The sequence below is a fragment of the Nematostella vectensis genome, chromosome 7 (genome assembly GCF_932526225.1).
Source record: "Nematostella vectensis chromosome 7, jaNemVect1.1, whole genome shotgun sequence".
In the NCBI taxonomy this organism is placed as follows: Eukaryota; Metazoa; Cnidaria; class Anthozoa; order Actiniaria; family Edwardsiidae; genus Nematostella; species Nematostella vectensis.
The window spans coordinates 15,870,909-15,888,556 of record NC_064040.1 but is presented as its reverse complement, the minus strand read 5'-3'; the positions used below and the strand labels follow the sequence as shown (position 1 = coordinate 15,888,556).

General features: G+C 42.6%; 2 protein-coding genes across 4 annotated transcripts in view; one reads left to right on the top strand and one right to left on the bottom strand.

Moving 5' to 3' along the window:
• Nucleotides 1–3,864: 3,864 nt before the first annotated feature.
• Nucleotides 3,865–17,648, bottom strand: part of LOC116609930 (leucine-rich repeat serine/threonine-protein kinase 2) — a 16,812-nt gene continuing 3,028 nt past the window's right edge. The window contains exons 1-10 of one of the 3 annotated variants that reach the window (XM_032370761.2): nt 16,457–17,058; nt 15,391–15,788; nt 14,012–14,238; nt 12,873–13,030; nt 11,526–12,156; nt 10,648–10,840; nt 9,666–10,067; nt 9,291–9,358; nt 8,929–9,142; nt 3,865–8,735 (exon numbers count right to left, since the gene is read on the bottom strand). In XM_032370761.2, coding sequence (XP_032226652.2) covers nt 4,480–8,735; nt 8,929–9,142; nt 9,291–9,358; nt 9,666–10,067; nt 10,648–10,840; nt 11,526–12,156; nt 12,873–13,030; nt 14,012–14,238; nt 15,391–15,781 — 6,540 coding nt within the window. In that variant the 5' untranslated portion in view covers nt 15,782–15,788; nt 16,457–17,058 and the 3' untranslated portion in view covers nt 3,865–4,479. Of the gene's footprint in view, nt 8,736–8,928; nt 9,143–9,290; nt 9,359–9,665; nt 10,068–10,647; nt 10,841–11,525; nt 12,157–12,872; nt 13,031–14,011; nt 14,239–15,390; nt 15,789–16,456; nt 17,059–17,648 lie in introns of those variants that run through there. The other 2 variants (XM_032370762.2, XM_032370760.2) reach the window with 2 other exon arrangements.
• Nucleotides 17,052–17,648, top strand: part of LOC5502520 (chitin deacetylase 8) — a 6,240-nt gene continuing 5,643 nt past the window's right edge. The window contains exon 1 of the mRNA XM_001623648.3: nt 17,052–17,546. Coding sequence (XP_001623698.2) covers nt 17,089–17,546 — 458 coding nt within the window. The 5' untranslated portion in view covers nt 17,052–17,088. The remainder of the gene's footprint in view (nt 17,547–17,648) is intronic.

Here is a 17,648-nt window from a genome sequence, read left to right as displayed (position 1 = left end):
CTTTGGTTGGGATTAAGCACCTATTTAGCAGCTCTTTTCGTCCCCACTAGGGGGGGGGGGGGGGGGATTACCTTAATTTGTCACTCCCCTCTATGCAGCGCCGGCCCTCTTGAGCCGGAGATTCGCCTTCAAAAAACAAGATGACGGTCAGTTATCCAGCGGCAAAGGGGGATCTCTTCTTCAAGTTTTCCCCATCTCTTTCTGAGAGAATAAACGAACCATGAAAAATTAAAAAAATAAATAAATAAAGGATAGCCTATAGAAGGAAAACTCTTACTTGCACTTATCTAAGACTGGAGACGCTCAGCATGTCACAGGTGCTAGCTATTGAGTAAGCGTGATGCATAAGCACGATTCACGCAATTCAGGCATCACGGCGATTTTGCATGTCTGCTAGGCAAAGCAGAAAATCGGTGAGATTCAGTCAGAATTTCCTTCGTCAAAACATAGTAGAAATATTGAGCCTATAAATAAAATGATGATATAGAACTTTAGCTACTAGCAAAGAATCCTTTCAGAAATCGTCCGAGTATAATAGCTCTAACCCAGGAAGTAAGCGAGATATTTGAACATTTAATATTTCTCATGTTCCTTTTCTCATGATTTGTATTAGAAAATTGTAATACAAATGCTTGATTTCAAGAGAACTTTTAGCCACCAGATTTCCTATCTTGAAGTTGCAATTTTCGCTTGGTGGATACGAGCCACGACTTTGCTGTAATCTGAGTGTGGATTCTGACTGAATGTCACTTTTTTCAGGTGCTTTCCCTACCCGTCAAAATGGCGGTGATAAGGCCTATTATCCTTTTCACGATTCAGGATAAAAAAAACCGTTCACGGATCACGAAAATATGATCACTAAAGTTCCCAGGGGGTATGACATTTTTCTCAATGTTTTACCCCACAGGTGGGGCATAAAATATACTTTGACTGGTGCATAACAGTCGAGTACGAGAATTTGCTAATTCAGTTTTGGCAACCGATAGTCGAAGTTGATCGATTATAGCTCGAGTTTCAGAGAACGCTTAGCGAACGGAAAGAGATGAAAACGTCAGCTGACCTCCTTTAGTGTACATTTGCGAACACAAGATATCGATGCGATATTGATTTCTTGTCGATCCGATATCGATTACAAGTTCATTTTGGCTTGCCATAAATTTGAGAACTATTAGACACATAAAAAAAGCATTTTAAACGGATAGTATTTCACCAAAAGGTTTTGTGTGTACTCACAAAATTTTCGCGAAATTAAATTGACGCATTTGATGCTTTTCCTTCCTTGACTCTTGGTTAAGAGAGTGGTGGACCCCCTGGGGGACTCCTATAAAAACAGACGGGGATGATCGTCGGCAAAATCAGTTTTAGCCGTAAGGGATGGAACTTTGAGTGTGGTCAACAGAAATTCTTAACCCTAAGAGATGCAAATTGGGTTTGGTCAAAAGAATTTTTAACCCTGGAGAGATAGCAGAATCGGAAAAATCCTTCAACAATCGCTAAGGGATAGCAGTTGGTCGAAATTTTATACCCTAAAAGATAGGACGAGTTCCCTCCCCCCCACGGGGAATGGTTCCTTGCGCGCGAGGATGCATACCTCCTGTGTGTTTTAACAAAGCCTTACAAGCACTTAATACAAATAAAATATCGTTTATTACTTCGAAAGCTAAATCATTCTTCGAGCAGGTCAGTTTTTTGCTGCTAATTTACATTCATAAGTTTTACTTTGAAAGTTGGCCATTCCTTCCCAAATTAGCCTTGCAATTCGAATTCGATAATTTCTGTTGGCAAATACTTTCACTGGTATGCGCTCTGTGTTTTCCGGAGGGCTTTTGACTTTGCTCTCTGCACCTTGAACCGGCGTTGACATACCAAGGCTTGTCATGTTACCTTGAACCGGCGTTGACATACCAGGGCTAGTAATGTTAGCTTGAACCGGCGTTGACATACCAGGGCTATACATGTTACCTTGGACAGACGTTGACATACTAGGCTTTGTAATCGTACTGATAAGGGCCGGTGCCTCAAATGTCTCCGATTCTTTTTTCTTCAACCCAAAACGCAAAAGAGCAAGCTGCTCATGCGCGGCTTCAAGCTGCCGCTGCAAATTTGGCAAAGTTACATCCCTTTCTAAACTTATTCCAACCGGTTGTGTGTCGTCTTGTGGGCTCAAGCTTGAATCTTGCTTCTTTTCGCCCCGATAAACACGATCCTTGTATTTCTGAAGCTTACAGTTGAGCAAGTCCATTTCTGAGACGCGCTTTTGGAGTTCTTCAATATTTCTATCGCTTTCACTACTCAACGTGGCATTAAGTTCCCTCTCTTGCTGCAACATGTTTCTTAACCACTCTGTCTCTTGTTTAAAACTTTCCTCCAAAGCGCATCTTCCATCGAATACATCCTGCAAACTCTCTTCTAGCTCACTGACTCTGAATTCCAAAAAGTTGGATCGACTTTGCTCATTTACAAGCTGTTCCTTCAAAGCCTCTAGGCAGCGTATCTGCAGTTCTGCCTCTTTATCCAAAGAATACCCGTCAATCTGATTTTGAGCTTGTTCAACTTCTTCAAGCACCTCTTGTGATCCCGGATCTTCACTCGTGCTAGCAATTTTAAGTTCATCGAGCTCAAATTCCAGCGCTGCTATCTGTTCCTGCAGAGCGTTACAACTGTTTTTCAATTCTGTGTTTTTGGTTCTTTCATCTTCAAATAGACTTTCGGCAGTTTTTCGTTTGTTTTTTTCATTGTGGTAGTTTTCCGTCATGGCAGAGAGTTTGACATCTTTGAGTTCTAGCGACGCTTGTAACTGCAGGATTTTGCTCTGTTGTGCCTCCGCTAGAGTCTTTACTTCACAACGTGGATTCTGTATTGCTTGAGAAATCAGCTCCATACTATTACAATGGACGCAAGACCACTAGTCCACTCTTCTTTGTTTTAGTTCAGCATTGTGATTACATTTCGCGTGCTTTCATCATCACAACATTTCGTTACGCGCGTGCATTGATTACATGAGCAGCAGGTCTGATGAGCGCGCGCATATCGTTGGCACCTTTCGAAGCGCGAAATACTCGACATGGAAACCTACTAGGTTTGGTTCAAGCTTAAAAAGCGCGCGCTGCATTCTGGAAGCTGTGGTACATTGCTATGGTAATGTGCAAGCTGGAATGGCCTTTTTCTCAATAGGGTAGGATCTGCTAGCCAGTTCAATTAAAAAAAAAAAAAAAAAGAACAACAGGAAACCTAGAAAGCTAGGGGGGGAGGTGACTCTCCATAAAAGTGGACGTAGGTGATCGTCCTATTTTTTTAATAAGGTATAAAACTAATCAACTCATGCGCTGCTTACCAAATGCTATCCCTTAAGGGGTGTTGTGATTTTTCCGTTTTTCCGGGGTGTTATCCTATGCTAACAGTGAGGATCATGAAGCATGGGAATAAGAAGATCATAAGGATTCATGTGGAATTCTCCAGGCTAGCTTCCGCCTCTCCGTGACTCTCGGGAAACACGTGGTATAGCTCTTTTAAACGGCAAAAATAACAAAATTAAAAAAATATCCACTCCTTCCACTTAGAAACCTTAAAGCCGCATTGTCATCAGTTTACTTTCGGAGGTCCGACGGAAACCTCAACCGTTAAAAGACAAACGAATCTATTAGAATCCGAAATATTTAACAGGCCATCCGCTCTAAATTATCAAACACATCCTCAAAGAAACTTTCAATAGACACACTGCTTTCAATATTTTGAAATATTTTTCGCGTTTTCCGTTAAAAATCATCGGATATTGTTAGGTAATCGACCGGAAGTAAACTGGTGACAATGCGGCTTTAAGCTTTAAGATTACCCAGCCTAAAGATCACAGACCAAACAGGGAAATATCATTATTGTTTGTTCTTTATTTGTCAATGTACGATGCTGCTTTTTTATGAGCGCTATACTATTTACAACTTTTTTAAAAGCCAAAAATATCTAACAAGCTTTTAGAGCTGTAAAAAAATTATCCTAAGATAAAATATTTTTTTGTTTACATGGAGAAGTCCCATTTTCTACTTGTCATTTTACGGTTAAAGAGTTAACCTGATTGAGAACTCCAGTTTAATCTGTCATAACTTGAATTTTCTACTTTATATTCAACATCAATTTCAACATCAAACTTTTCGAATCTGATATCAAATCCTTTGTAACTATTTATTTTTCGTAATTAGTCCAAACATTTTTTTAGCTATTGGTCTGTATGTCTGCTATTTGACTGTGTGTAGATTGTCATTATGTCTTTAAATGAATAAATAAAATTGTTACTGTTCAGTTTACATCGATAAACGTAATATATCAATGCAATAAATCTACCACTGAGCTACGAAATACTTTGGAGAGCTCGCAAAAGATTGTGGATTTCAGCAGCTTGAACTCTAACAGGATCACGTGACGTTATAACAAGCTCAATGATTCTTTGGGTTTACGCAAATTATCAGTTCAGTCCCAGTGGAACCTCTATCTAAGTACTTCATCAGTGGCCTGGCACGACGTGTGGCTATTCTGTACTTTTTCGTAAAACGCGTGGTTAATGACACGCCCACTCTTGTGCTCAATCCTCTCCAGCACGTTGGCGGTTAGCGCCTCCCACACAATCATCGTTGACTTATAAACAATACGAGCTCCCATACCTCCATCCTCGTTGTCAACGCTACTTCCGCTTTTCAGCTTAGGAGCAGATAGGCTTCGCTTGCGAGTCTTAGCGCGGGCCTCCTCATTTTTGCGGATAACCATTTCATCTTGAACCTCGTGGACCCTCTCGGGGGTCAACGGGCACACTATGGGGTTACTAGTACCCAGCCCATCCCCGCGTAGACCCTTTCCTGTGCTGACGACAAAGCACTGTTCCGTGCCATACGGACCAGGGCCAGTGCACAATGACAGGGTGCGCACTTCCTGGAATGGGCGGAACCAAGTGATGAGGCGTGCCTCTTCCGATTTGCAAATCAGGATGTGACCACTGCCCGTACCGACCCAGACAGTGTCCAGTGCAGGCGCCAGGCAGACTATGTCCGCGTCCCTCTCCTGGATAGTAAGCCCGCCTGAGGAGATCCCCTGAATAACAGCTGAGCAGTCAAGGTCGAATATTCTCTGCCTCGTCTCCAGGCACCACTTGGTAAGCACACAGCGACACGTTGTCCAGACATGAAGACCGTCGAAAGAAACAGTTAAATTGCTCATCTGAGTCTGGGGGCTCTCCTCAAAGCCCTCAATCCCCCCGTACCACATGGACTCCATGTCAAATGCCTCCATCTCGCAAGCTTTGGTGAAATACGTATAGACGTACTTGCTAGAGGATACCCATAACCTGTCCCCAACGGCGATCAGGGACAAGATTCGGTGGCGCTCAACTTTAATGTTGACATCTGATCGTCTGTTCTCGTGTTTCTTTACGTCCTTTCTTTGCACGATTCTGACCACGCCTTCATTCATACCAACAAATAGGTACTTCCCATCGGAGGACAAACAAGTAATGTTCTCGTTAAACCTGATGCTCCATAGCAGCTTATATTTAGCTCCTGTAGAGTATGCGTTGATAAAATTATCGCTTCCTCGAAAAGCAATCAACATCTGATCTCCTACGAGATGCATACACTGCACCTTGAAGGCGTCGATGGTTTCCTGAAATGTATCTACTGAGAATGTGTGCTTTAAAGCGAGATGATCGTAGTCAAAAACCAACACGGTGTTCCCAGTGTGATCAAAGCAAGCAATCCAGATTTCCTTGGCATTCGGTACCACGCAGGCATGCCTGACTGATTGCTCCGATGGAACATGCATCTTCCCGAGGACAAGCTGGAAGGCGGGCATCTTGACTTGCTGAGTAATATCTCCTGACTTTGGTCGCCTAGTTGGTTTGCTGACCCAGCACTCAAGCATAAGCTCAGTCAAGGACGGTAGCCCGTAGAATGCGACGGGACAATCTCTCCACTTGGGTCTTTCACCATTCACCACCGCTTGGTTTATTTCAGGTTCGCGTTTCAGCTCCGTAAACGGTAGTTTTCGAGTGATGATCTGGTAGAGCAAAATAGCGTACGAGTAGATGTCTACCTGCTCGGTGTATTCCCTCTTTTCGACGTCAAGCATCTCAGGAGCATGGTTACCCGACGTTCCCTTCATGGATATCAAGCCAGCAGATGTAGCGAAGTTTGCTGTCCCAAAGTCAATAAGCTTGACGTACAGGTCATCCCCTTCGTTAAGAGACCATACCAGAATGTTTTCTGGTTTTAAGTCACGGTAGATTACTCCAAGTGTGTGTAGATACGCAAGGGCGTCCGCAATCTGGTAAGCAATACGAAACAACACAATCCTGTGGATCGGAATCGGGCTGGACAGTGATTCCGACAGGTTTCCTTTCTCTGCGAGTTCAAGAACGAGACAGAGAGGTCGTAGAGACACCCCAATGATGTTGATCAAGTAAGGGTGCTGCCGGACTCGGCGTAGCACATTCAATTCCTTGCGCGCCTCGAAATAATGTCTCAAAGGATCAATTTCATCATCGCATTTGTCAAAGAACTTAATGGCAACAGGCTGACCGCGACATTCCCCACGCACAACAACTTTACCGAACCCCCCGCTTCCAATTAGATTAGATTCCGTGTTTTCGTATTTGATTTCCTCTGTGGAGAGCAGTAGATCCGGGTCTACATCGTGGAGCATAATGTCTGGGGCAACAAGGTGGAGATTCAGCTCTACTTCAGGGTGATTGGGGCAGGGAATAGAGTCCGAAATTGAGCTCTGGGCTTGGCACTGCACAAAAGGGAACATTGTAGGCGTGGTTCCTAGTCGCTCGCAAACTGTACACGGTATCGCTTGCCGTACTTTGAGCTCTCTGCCATCCGTGAATGAGAGATCGGGATACCATTCACGGATCAATGTATCGATGTGATCAACGACGTAGCTCAGTATTCTTCTGCCGAGGCGGTTTGGGCTGACCTCAGTGACGATTAGTTCACGGCTTTTGTCTTGCGGATCACCAATGTGGGACACTTTTACAAACAAATTCGTATCTTGGTGACTCAAGCACACCCCTGATCGCCAGCAACGCAGAAAATGCCTGTCAATCAATGTCGGTAAATCACTTGGTAGCTCAGGAATAGAGCCGGCCTGGTGTTCTTTCAGGCATGGACAGTTTGGCTCATGTACTGGACATTCCAAGAAATCTAAAATCCGAGAGCGTCTTGTTGAATTTTCCTGGACAACACCTTCTGCACTCGATGCTTCCTCGACGTTTTCTTCGATATTGGATGATGCGTTTCTTTCTTCGAAATCAAGTTGCTGTGGATGAAGACCCTCTTTTTCACGGCTGTTTTCTGGCAGAAATACCTCGTCCTGGCTAGGCGTAGGAGAGAGAACTCCTTTCACTGATTCACTTGCTGTAGAGGGAACCTTCGATTCAATTTCCTGCTCGCCATTCGAAGAACTTGTTGAAAGAAGCGAACTATCATCTTCGGATGATCCTGGCTGTTGATGGAATCGATCTCCAGATGCTATTGTATTCGATGTCCCGAATCCCACATGGGGACACGAGGATGGCGCGTCTTGGTGAGAGAAAATTCTAGCTTGATCACGGCTTTCAAATGAGGTCCCTCGATCTGAAAGTGATGTAGATACATTTCCTACGCTCCGAACCACAGCCTCGTGGTGGTAACCGTTTAGCGATGCTGAAAGCGGGCTGACAGCTGGAGACCCAATCTCCTTTCGTTGGGGTAAATGCTTTGGTAACGAGTTTGATGTGCTCTTTTTTAAACGGGCAGACCTGTTTTGTTTGAGACCAGCTTGTAGCTCTCCTGAAGTGAAGGACTGGGAAAGTGGTTTCCTTTTCCTTCCCGACGCAGCTCGCTTTTCAACAAATCGCTTAGCATAGCCATTTTGTCGGATAACTTGTATTCTATACGGGGTCCCAGAGTCTTTTGAATTGAAACTTGACTCTTCATAGTCCTCGTAGTCATCACTACAGTCCTCATCACTACTGGAATCTTCACCATTTTTTGTGATCCCGCTAAACCACACACCATTTATATAAACGCCGTCGACGTCTTCTTCAAGAACGTACCTCGCATACGGGTCCAGCCCATCAGTCACTTCATTGCGGTTTTCGTCCCCAGTGCAATTTTCAGGGTCCTCGTGGGCGTTGACGTCCTCTGTGGCTACATTGTCACTTGTCTCACTGATTTCTTCTTCGATTGGCTCATCACTTGTCAAACGACACTTGCAGCAGCACGGATCCAAATCATAAGGAGTCCGAAGCATAGAGGCAGGACTGCCTGGCGATGGCACAGGCGTGCAACCAGAAACCACCATGTCCCTTGTGTAGTACAAAAACCTTGCAATAAAACGGTCCCAGAAACCGTACGGCATAAAAGGAAGTGAATGAAATCGTTTGACGGTTATGTAGCGAAGATCTGCACTAGTGGCATCTTTTGGTGTTTCCTCAGGTAGCTTTGATGGAACCAGCAGCCGGTTCTCGTCCAGAGAACAAGCAATTTGAAATCGATTGAGTAGTCGTACAAACTGTGTGTAGTATTCGTAGGGAAACGTTTCGTCTCTGAATATGAATTCAAACTTGTCCTTTGACAGAATTCCTTCTTTGAAGTGGGGGTTGGCTATCGGTAGAGTGACGATCCGGGCCATCAGGTCGCAAAGCCAGGCCGGATCAATGAAGTAATAATCTTGAAGATCTTGGTTTGGGTCATCATAGTGCATAACGATGCCTGAAAAATGAGAGAAAATTAGCGAACAAAAGAAGGGATGACGCTACACCATAAATCTTGTATCGGATTTAGAATATCCCAAAGAGGGGACACCATATAAACAAATGGTGGAAGTTTTTTTATTCCATATATTTTTTCATAAATATCAAGCCAAAAGGGGGAGAAGCGACATATCCTTTCCCCACCCTCTTACCTCGCTCGTGGAGGAATTTAGTGATTTCCTTGACGTCGTCTGGATCCTCAATATCGAGTGCATCGCTTCGGGTAGTGTCAGTGACTAACGCTTCGAATTCCGCCCTGTGTATAAAGGGAAGCTTCTTCTCAGCCTTCAGCTCCTCTCGCTTCTTAGCGATGAGTTCTTCCACAGTAAAGTAGCTGTGAGGTATGGGCTCACCCATGACTGGAACCTAGAGAGCAAATAGAAGCGTGAGCGTCCTAGTCAAGCCACAACACTGGTTTTAAAACGGGTTATAAATCGAAAGGTTACTATAATGGTGGACGGTAGTGGCAAAGAATAATGTAATGTCAATGAAAATTCAAAGCCATAGCAATTACCTGGTTTGGGCCACTCTTCAGAAGGCTTGAAGCTATGTCATAAATTTTGTTTCTTAGGTCATCAATCCCTGTCCGAGTAGACAAAGTTCAATAAAATAATTTGTTATGGAATAAGGAGAGAAGGGGAATCAGGCAAAGTCCATTTTAGGCTTTTTTTAGTATTCTGAGAACGCTTGCCAACGATTCCTAGAATGCTAAAACCGCTTCTCACTTTCAATCAAATTTTGAACGGAACACATTTTATACCCTCTGATTTATCAGCGCTATGCAGTGAGAGATATCTTTATTGGAAGTTATCAATCAAGACAGTAAAAGGATTTTTACTGACAAAAGCCAAAGAGTATGGATCTTTTATATACATTCAAGAACCTTCACCTTCTCTGGATTCCAAACCGCAGCTTACTTCTTTGATGGCCTTAACACAAATTCGGTTGTACTTTGGAAGCTCGCACAGTTCGACCACCACATTGTGCATATGGGAGACATAATCTTCCCCGTAATCTGAGATGTTGCTCTTTATTCTGTCAAGGTGGGTGCCGACGATTACGAGGGAGGAGCCAGGTGCACGTGCTGATATGGTGTCCAGCCACCCCTCTAGCCTGGCCGCGCCCTCCTCTCCTTCCTCTAGGTTCCAGACAAGGATGTAGAGGGACAGGGTGGAGATGAAACACTGATGTGTGGCGTAGTAGTCCTCCTGGCCGCCGAAATCCCAAATCTTGAAAATAAACTCTCGGTGAAGGAAGTCTTTCTTGAGACGAAATTCTTCCATACTGATTCCTGAGAAATAGGGAAAAAAAGAACAATGCATAGTTATAACCCTTATTTATCAAGCATTTAACAGCACCAATTTTAGAAGAACGACTCTCTCCACGAATGAGGACTGAAAGCCATTATCTTAATCTTTATAAGCTTGACAAGAGTTATATATATTGAACCAAACTGATGAACAGCCTTGTGTCAAGGGGGAACGGAGAAGGGCAAACACAACAGGCCAGACATTTACAGTGCAACCAGTACAAACGTGAACACCTAAAATGTGTGGAATGTTAATTGTCCTCTGACGAATCAGACGCGAAAATTGGGACGCCGAGACTTGTTGAGACATGTTTCTAGTTAACTGTTTGAATATCTCGCAAGTGATTGGTCGGACAAACATTCCATACATATTTCCGGTGTTCACGGTTTTACTGGTTGCACTTTAAAATGGAGGCGGGCTTTTTAAAAAAGAAGGAAAAGAAACGAACCATGAAATAGAACGTACGAGCTAGACAGCAGAGAGCAATCCACGCAAAAACAATGTAAGCCAATAGAGAAAATAGTTTTTTTCATCGCTTTCAACGCCCCTGTGGTAGTTTACCATTTGTCGCGCTGTTTATGAAGTATGTGTTATCCAACATCAGTCGGTGCATCAAGGTGGTCTTCCCTTGCGCTTCCCGCCCAACAAGCATCAGCTTCATAGAATAATAGCCTCGTGCGGAGCGAAGCTTCGCCCGGAGGTACATTATCGTCTTGACCCCATTCCTCTTAATCTCCTCTGGGGGGTCTGTGACCTGGGAACAGACAAAATCTTTTTGAAGCCCCCATAAGGCGCCATTTACCAATTAAACAGTAGAGAAGGATGTGCGAGAAATCGGCAATTGTTTTCAGGTTCTCCTACTGAAATGTTTATTTCAAGCCCCTTATCCTCCAGTGAATTTGATTTAAATTTAATTTAAAGACTTCATAAGCGAACCCATAGAAAGGAGCTACAATACAGGTACATGCAAAACGGAATAAAAGAACATGTTACAGCACCCTTAGACCCACCCTAACCCTTCTTCCTTTTGCCGGGAGAACAACAATGCTTGGGGAACCAAACATGTAACCCTGACACGCCCCGTATACCCATGCAACTTTACATTGTTTGCATAGTATAAGTAGAAAGACTACCGACAAGCTGTAGAAAAAAACTAGATGGTCAGCGTAGGCGTGGTGCGAACAAGCCATAATTCAACACAAGGTTGAAAAAGTATGGTGAACGGCTCTGTTAAACAAAGTAGTTGTGCTGACGTTTTGAGCGTTAGCCCTTCGTCGGAGCATAAGAGACTGCTTCGGATAGGGGGGTATATTAAGTAAAGTGTGCGACTTGCAAACTTCTTAACCATTTAAAATGTCGCTAGACAAACGGTGAACTGCTAGAGATGTCACCTCTAATGATTGCCACCATCAATAAAATAAAGTGGTATATCTCTTTACCTGTTCCAGGTTATCAAGACGCAGAGTAGATATCTTAGTAAGCTTTCCCATCTTTTCTGGGAGACGTGTTAGACGGTTGTTATCCGAGAGATCCAATATCTCCAGCGTCAGTAGCTCGCACACACACGCCGGCACTTCGTACAGCCTGTTACGAGCCAAGTACAAGTTTACCAATTTTGCCGAAGCCATGCTATCTGGAAGGGTCTCAAGTAGGTTACCACTTAAGTACAATGTCTTAAGCACAGGCGACCACTCTTTACGCGGAAGGTCAGTTAACTCGTTATCAGAAAGATCCAGGTACTTTAGGCAAGTCATTTTGAGCAGGCCACTCGGGATCTTTCGAAGTTTGTTCTTCTGAAGATCAAGACGACATAGCCTATCAAGGTCGACGATGCTGTTGGAGATGCCAGCCAGCAAGTTCGAAGAGAGAACCAGCTTTTCAGGCCAGCGAATTTTCTTCAGAAGTGAAGAATCCAGTTCTCTCAAGCCTAGCTTCCTCCAGTCAATCTCTTTGGAGTCCTTGTTGCAGTTGAAGCAGAGAAGTAGCACTTTGGCCACTTCTTTGTATTCATTGTATAAGGCAAGCTGCAGAGGGACTGCGACTTGGAAATCGTCTGCTTTGTAGTACGCCCTAAAACAGGACAAACATTTAATGGAGCCTTGATATAACGGACCTTTATTAGACGGACAACCTCTATAAAAATCTATAAAAATTTAGAAAGTAGCTAGATCTCCCTCATCATTAATGCATGAGGGAAATTTAGAACCTATTGTTTTCGAGGGAATTTCGTTAGTAATCCTCCCTCAGGAAACAAAAGAAACCGAGGTGATCATGGTATTATATAAAAAACATCAGGCAAACACTTCCATATAGCGGAAACATATTTTCGGCCCGAGCGTGTCCATTATATTGAGGCTCCACTGTTATCTACTGATCTTTTTACATCAGCAGCTTAAATGGGAAGTGCCCGTGAGGGAGGATTTTTTCAGAGGGGGGCGTTTGTTAGCGAGGGGCGTTCAATACAAACTTGTAAGTTTAGGGGGGAGTTCTTCAGATAGGGGGCGTTTATTACATCATTTACAGTACGTCTTCATGTTCAATACCCTCTACCGTGGGGAGCACACATGCCTAAATAAGGACCTAGCTTTCAAAAATAACGCTAAGATAAATATGGCGTGGATGACACAAAGAATTACCTATACAGATGTTGTGTCGGTACTACAGACTAAATATAATATAGCTTTTAACCCAATAAATGTAGTGCATCTGTCAAGAAGGGAAAGGGGGGAGGGGGCGGCAAGACGGCTGTTTGTAAACCACCCCCCTCCCTTACATGACACACCCACCTGATGCTGTTGATAAGAGGATGTATTTGCTGGCTAAAGGGCATCTGCTGGCGCGCTGCATCTTTCTCCTCCTGGACAAGGGGGACTTCAAGCAGGTACTTGAGCAACTTAAGGAGGTTGTTTTGAGCGGCATAACAAACCAGGAGTACAGACAGAGCCTGAGGGTATTGAAATTGTTGCATAGTTATGTTCCATCATACAGAACAACACAATATGTTGTCTACAAACCTGCTAATATGTACTACATATGTGAATGAGTCTAACTAGTCTAAGATCTGCAGTTAAACATGAACGCTCACTATAAAAGGAATAGCTCAGCCCCCTTTTTCGCAAGCTCTCGCACAAGTTGTCGTAATTCAAAGCTAGACTTCATTGAGTGCGGACCTCTGAAACTGCCAGAAGAAAACATAGCAAAAAGTAAAGTTGTACAACAAACTATGACAACTTAAAAATACAAGAGAATGTTAAAGAACTATCAGGCATAATTAGGAATGTGTTTGGAGCCAATTCTCTACAAAAACAATAACAAAAATTGTCATTGAGACAACACAACATGCGATCGTTTGAGTTAAAAAACAGATTTGCAAAATTCGTCACCTCAAAACCTAGCTAGTCATCCCTTATTTTTTGTTTTGTTACAACAAAAGGCTAGTAAATAGACTGTTATTACTTTAATTGTGTGTTTTTAGCCAATTTTGATCTCTATTATAGCTTTCTGGCTTCTCTCTTCGGAGCTCTGCACTCAGTGAAGTTAAATGACGAGTGACAGCTTGCCTAAGGCAAGCCCCTTTTATAGTGCGCATTCATGCTTAATCAATGAACACAGCAAACAGTGCCGTAGCAATACACGTATGATAGTGGGGGGGGGGGGGATAAAGTAACATTAGCAAATATTGGAGGGCACTTCTATTCCCCACTAGTCATTTCTTTATAGTTTACAAAAGCCTAATGAGCTTTTCATGACCAAGAGCTATGTCCAGGCTGACCTTCCCTACCACTTTATCAAGGGACAAGGGGATCCTGCAGAGGACCTGCCATCTGCCATGGCCGATTGCCAAGTGTGGCAAACTGTTGTGCGAGACATCACAGTCGAGGAAGATGATGCTGATGTCCAGGTGAAAACTTTGGCGGTTACTTACTGGTATAAAATGAAGCTTTACAGTCACAAGCATACAATTCCGCTCTTCAAATCTGAGTCTCCTAGAAACACCAGCAATAGCAATGGAGTTGATAGCATTGACATGGCCCATTTTGCATCCTTCACATAAAGCCTCCTGCAGGCAAGTGTCTGTGATATCTCTATCAGTAATAGACTGTAGGATTTCCTTTAGGTGGGGATTATTCTCTCGAGCTAGTTTCTTGATTTCTATAAAAAAGAGAATATTTTCAAGTTTCAGCACTCTGAAGCTATGTATGGATTATTTCTGATCGTGAAAAGCATAGTGTGACAACTTCATCTCTTGTTATATTGTTGTTGACAAAACGCTAGCTTCATTATTGTTTTAAACATGGTGAGAGTATGGTAGGGGAGGTATAGTGACTAAAGTAAGAAAAGAAATAAACCTGATTTATATAATGCCATTCCCTGAAGCTTTGTGGCAATTTTTGTGTAAGATTTTGTAACTGAGGATAACAAGCTTCTAGTAAGCTCACATGTTCAACAAGTCAAATTCAGGGCCAAGAAACAGAAAAATACTATCCATGTCTCAACCAGGAATTGAACCTGTTTTAGGAAAGGTGAGATGCCCCTATGCTGATGCGCTAGCACACTGGGCCTCACGTGATCCAGATCTTAAACTTGACATCCTTAGTAAGAGATCTCAACATAGCACCTATGTTGACATCACAGCCAAGGCAGTTAAATAGAGCAAGGAAATGCAGCCATCTTAGGAACCATTAACAACAAATTGAAAATAGTGGTGTCAAATGCAATTTTGTTGTGCTTCGTTCTTTTTATTATCACTTTTTGGGCCAAATCATAGCCTGGTGAAGATTTGGATAGGGTGAATTGGAATGTTTCAAAAAATACAACTGGAAGAATTTAAAGATACCTAAAAGAAATGGTCAACTAAAAAAGAACAGAGACTATAGACTGTGCAAATACGTGCACCTTTTAATGTGCTCATGCTTTATTTCAAGAAATTTGGGGCAGTTATTATTACCTTTGACCATGTACACTCTTGGTAATTTTTTCGTTTTTGACTCATAGATAATTACTTACACCCTCACCCTCGTGAGATCTATAAGTAGATTTGTTTGTGAGAGCTTTCTATACGGCAAACACCTGCAAGGTTAAACCCACCACTTCCCCAAAAAATTCTCAAGCCTTGAGATTTTCGGAGGTTGACAGGTATGGTCTTTAGAAATTTTTCACTGGGGAAGTCAGTGCTCTACTATAGACACCTCTCCAAGTGCCATTTGAACTAAGACATATTCTACATACAATTCTACTCACAACTCCAGCATCCAGATAATTGTTGGCCAGACTTTTTTCAACACTCATTCAACTTGATTTTACCTTCACTTTTCAGAATTCTTGCAGCTGGCTTACACCTATGAATGACTGCAGTTTCAAAAGGAGTCTTCCCAAACCCATCCTGCACTGAGATGTCTGCATCGTTGCGCAGCAATTCTTTAACACAGTCAACAAAGTTCATAGATGCAGCAAGATGTAGAGGGGTATAACCTCCATTGGCAGGGGCATTTGCATCTGCTCCATACCAAAGAAGGAGGGCAACACAGTCGGCATGTCCACGGCTGGTGGCTTGATGCAGAGGAGTATATCCAAGAAAGCCAGCATGCTCTTCTAAAATTTGAGTATTGTTGAGGTTTCCAAGATATTGTTTTAGTTCAAGGACTTGTCCTTTGCTGCAGATATCGTGAAGATCGCCTATTTTCTGGGCTTGCATGTTTAGCCTAAAATGATAACATGGTAACAATGGTGAGAAAAATCTGACAGTTGGTTAACAGTGGTGTAAAATGACTCACTCTAATAAAGAAGTGCCAGGAAAGGTAGCCTGAAACAATAGGGTGCAATAAAGCTTTCCTATGTTTCCAAAGTCTTCTCTGAGAGCTGAAGTCACCATCACTTTGTTTTCAGACATTTTACAGAAAAAAAGAAGAAGAGGCCAAGAAAATGTTGGAAAGATATTTTCGTATTTTCCTATATTTAACTGATTAATGCTGTTTTTGATGCTTATATGGTATTTTTTTTCTGTTGTGATTATTAGGTCATGCTTTTTTGAGATTGATCACATTACCAAAACAAACCAAAAGCGATCACGCGGGGACCGCATCAAATAACAGATGATGATTCGTAAGGTATTCCCACACACTACAAAAAGTATGCTTGACTTCCCTGATAAATAATAAATAATTTGCTATAAGAATATCAATCATTTATAGCGAATTTACAACATCGCATCTGTTTTATTACAGTCATAGGATGAGCGTGCCTAGTTTCAGGGTTGAGAAATTTTCAAAACATAAGTCATGTGGTGGCCACTGATCTTGCGAATATGTTTATGAATTCAAAATATTTCAACCTACTATTGAAGGGTAATTGATAACATAGCAAAACTTACCACTATCAGGGCATTCTACAGTCGCTTTGGTGGTCCTTTAGATGGTCACATGTAGGCAGAACGGTAATTTCTTTTGAGCTTATCACATCTCTTTCACCCGTCCGACAGAACGAGTAATCCGACTTCAAATGTCCATGCGATTGTACTCATTTTTAAGCCTATGCAGAGTTAAGCTTATTGTCTTTCGTTGTTTCCTGGGAAGAGGTCTAGAATGAGGTGTATTTGTTGTAAAAGAAAGTTCGAAGCTCGGTTACAGACGGGACTTCCTGTTTGTAACCAGCTGCTGTAACGAGCGTTAAAACCCCTCGGGGTAGAAGAGAGTCTTTTTTATTTCAGACACTGTTTTCACATACTCATTCTTATAGAATTAATTACTATTTTTAAATTTCTTGAAATGGTCTAAATAGAAAATAGAAATGATCTCTCTTCTTTACTGTAAACATTTGTGATAAAGATTTGAAGTGATAGCAAAATAGCTTCTAGCACAGCCCCGGTGGGGAGTCACATTGTTTCCTCGAGCCTCTCGTGCCTGGTCACGTGAGAAAAACAACCGGAAATACCGATAATACACTTGTCCTACCCTCTTTGTATAAATCCCACTTCCGAAAACACACTCCCACTCGCTAAGAGCAATGTCTCAAAGGCTCCTAACAGCTTTTCTTTTCCTGGCCACCGTACCTGGGTTCCAAGGAAAATCATACTCCAATGTCGCGGAGAAATGTGATCTAGAAAAATGCCAGCCACCAAATTGTCGCTGTAGCGATGATTTTCAGCCGCCCGGGGGCCTATCTCCAGCACTTACTCCTCAAATTATAATGATAACTTTCGATGACGACATTACTGTTATAAACTACGAGCAATACAAGGATGCTGTCAAGGGTTTTACAAATCCAAACGGCTGTCCAATAACGGCTACATTTTTCATTTCTCATAACTACACAAATTATTACTTGGCGGAGAAACTCCATTCCGAGGGCCATGAATTGGCTGATCACACGGTTACACACCGAACACCGACCACGTACTGGGAAGACGCGACGTATGAGGAATGGGAGAGTGAGATTACAGGAGAAAGGGAAATCTTACACAAGTAGGTATATCATACCACGCCAATTTGTGAAATCAGATAAAGGAGGTGTGGGAAATTTATTTTCCATAAACATAACAAACGACCCGTTCTAAAATTTTTACC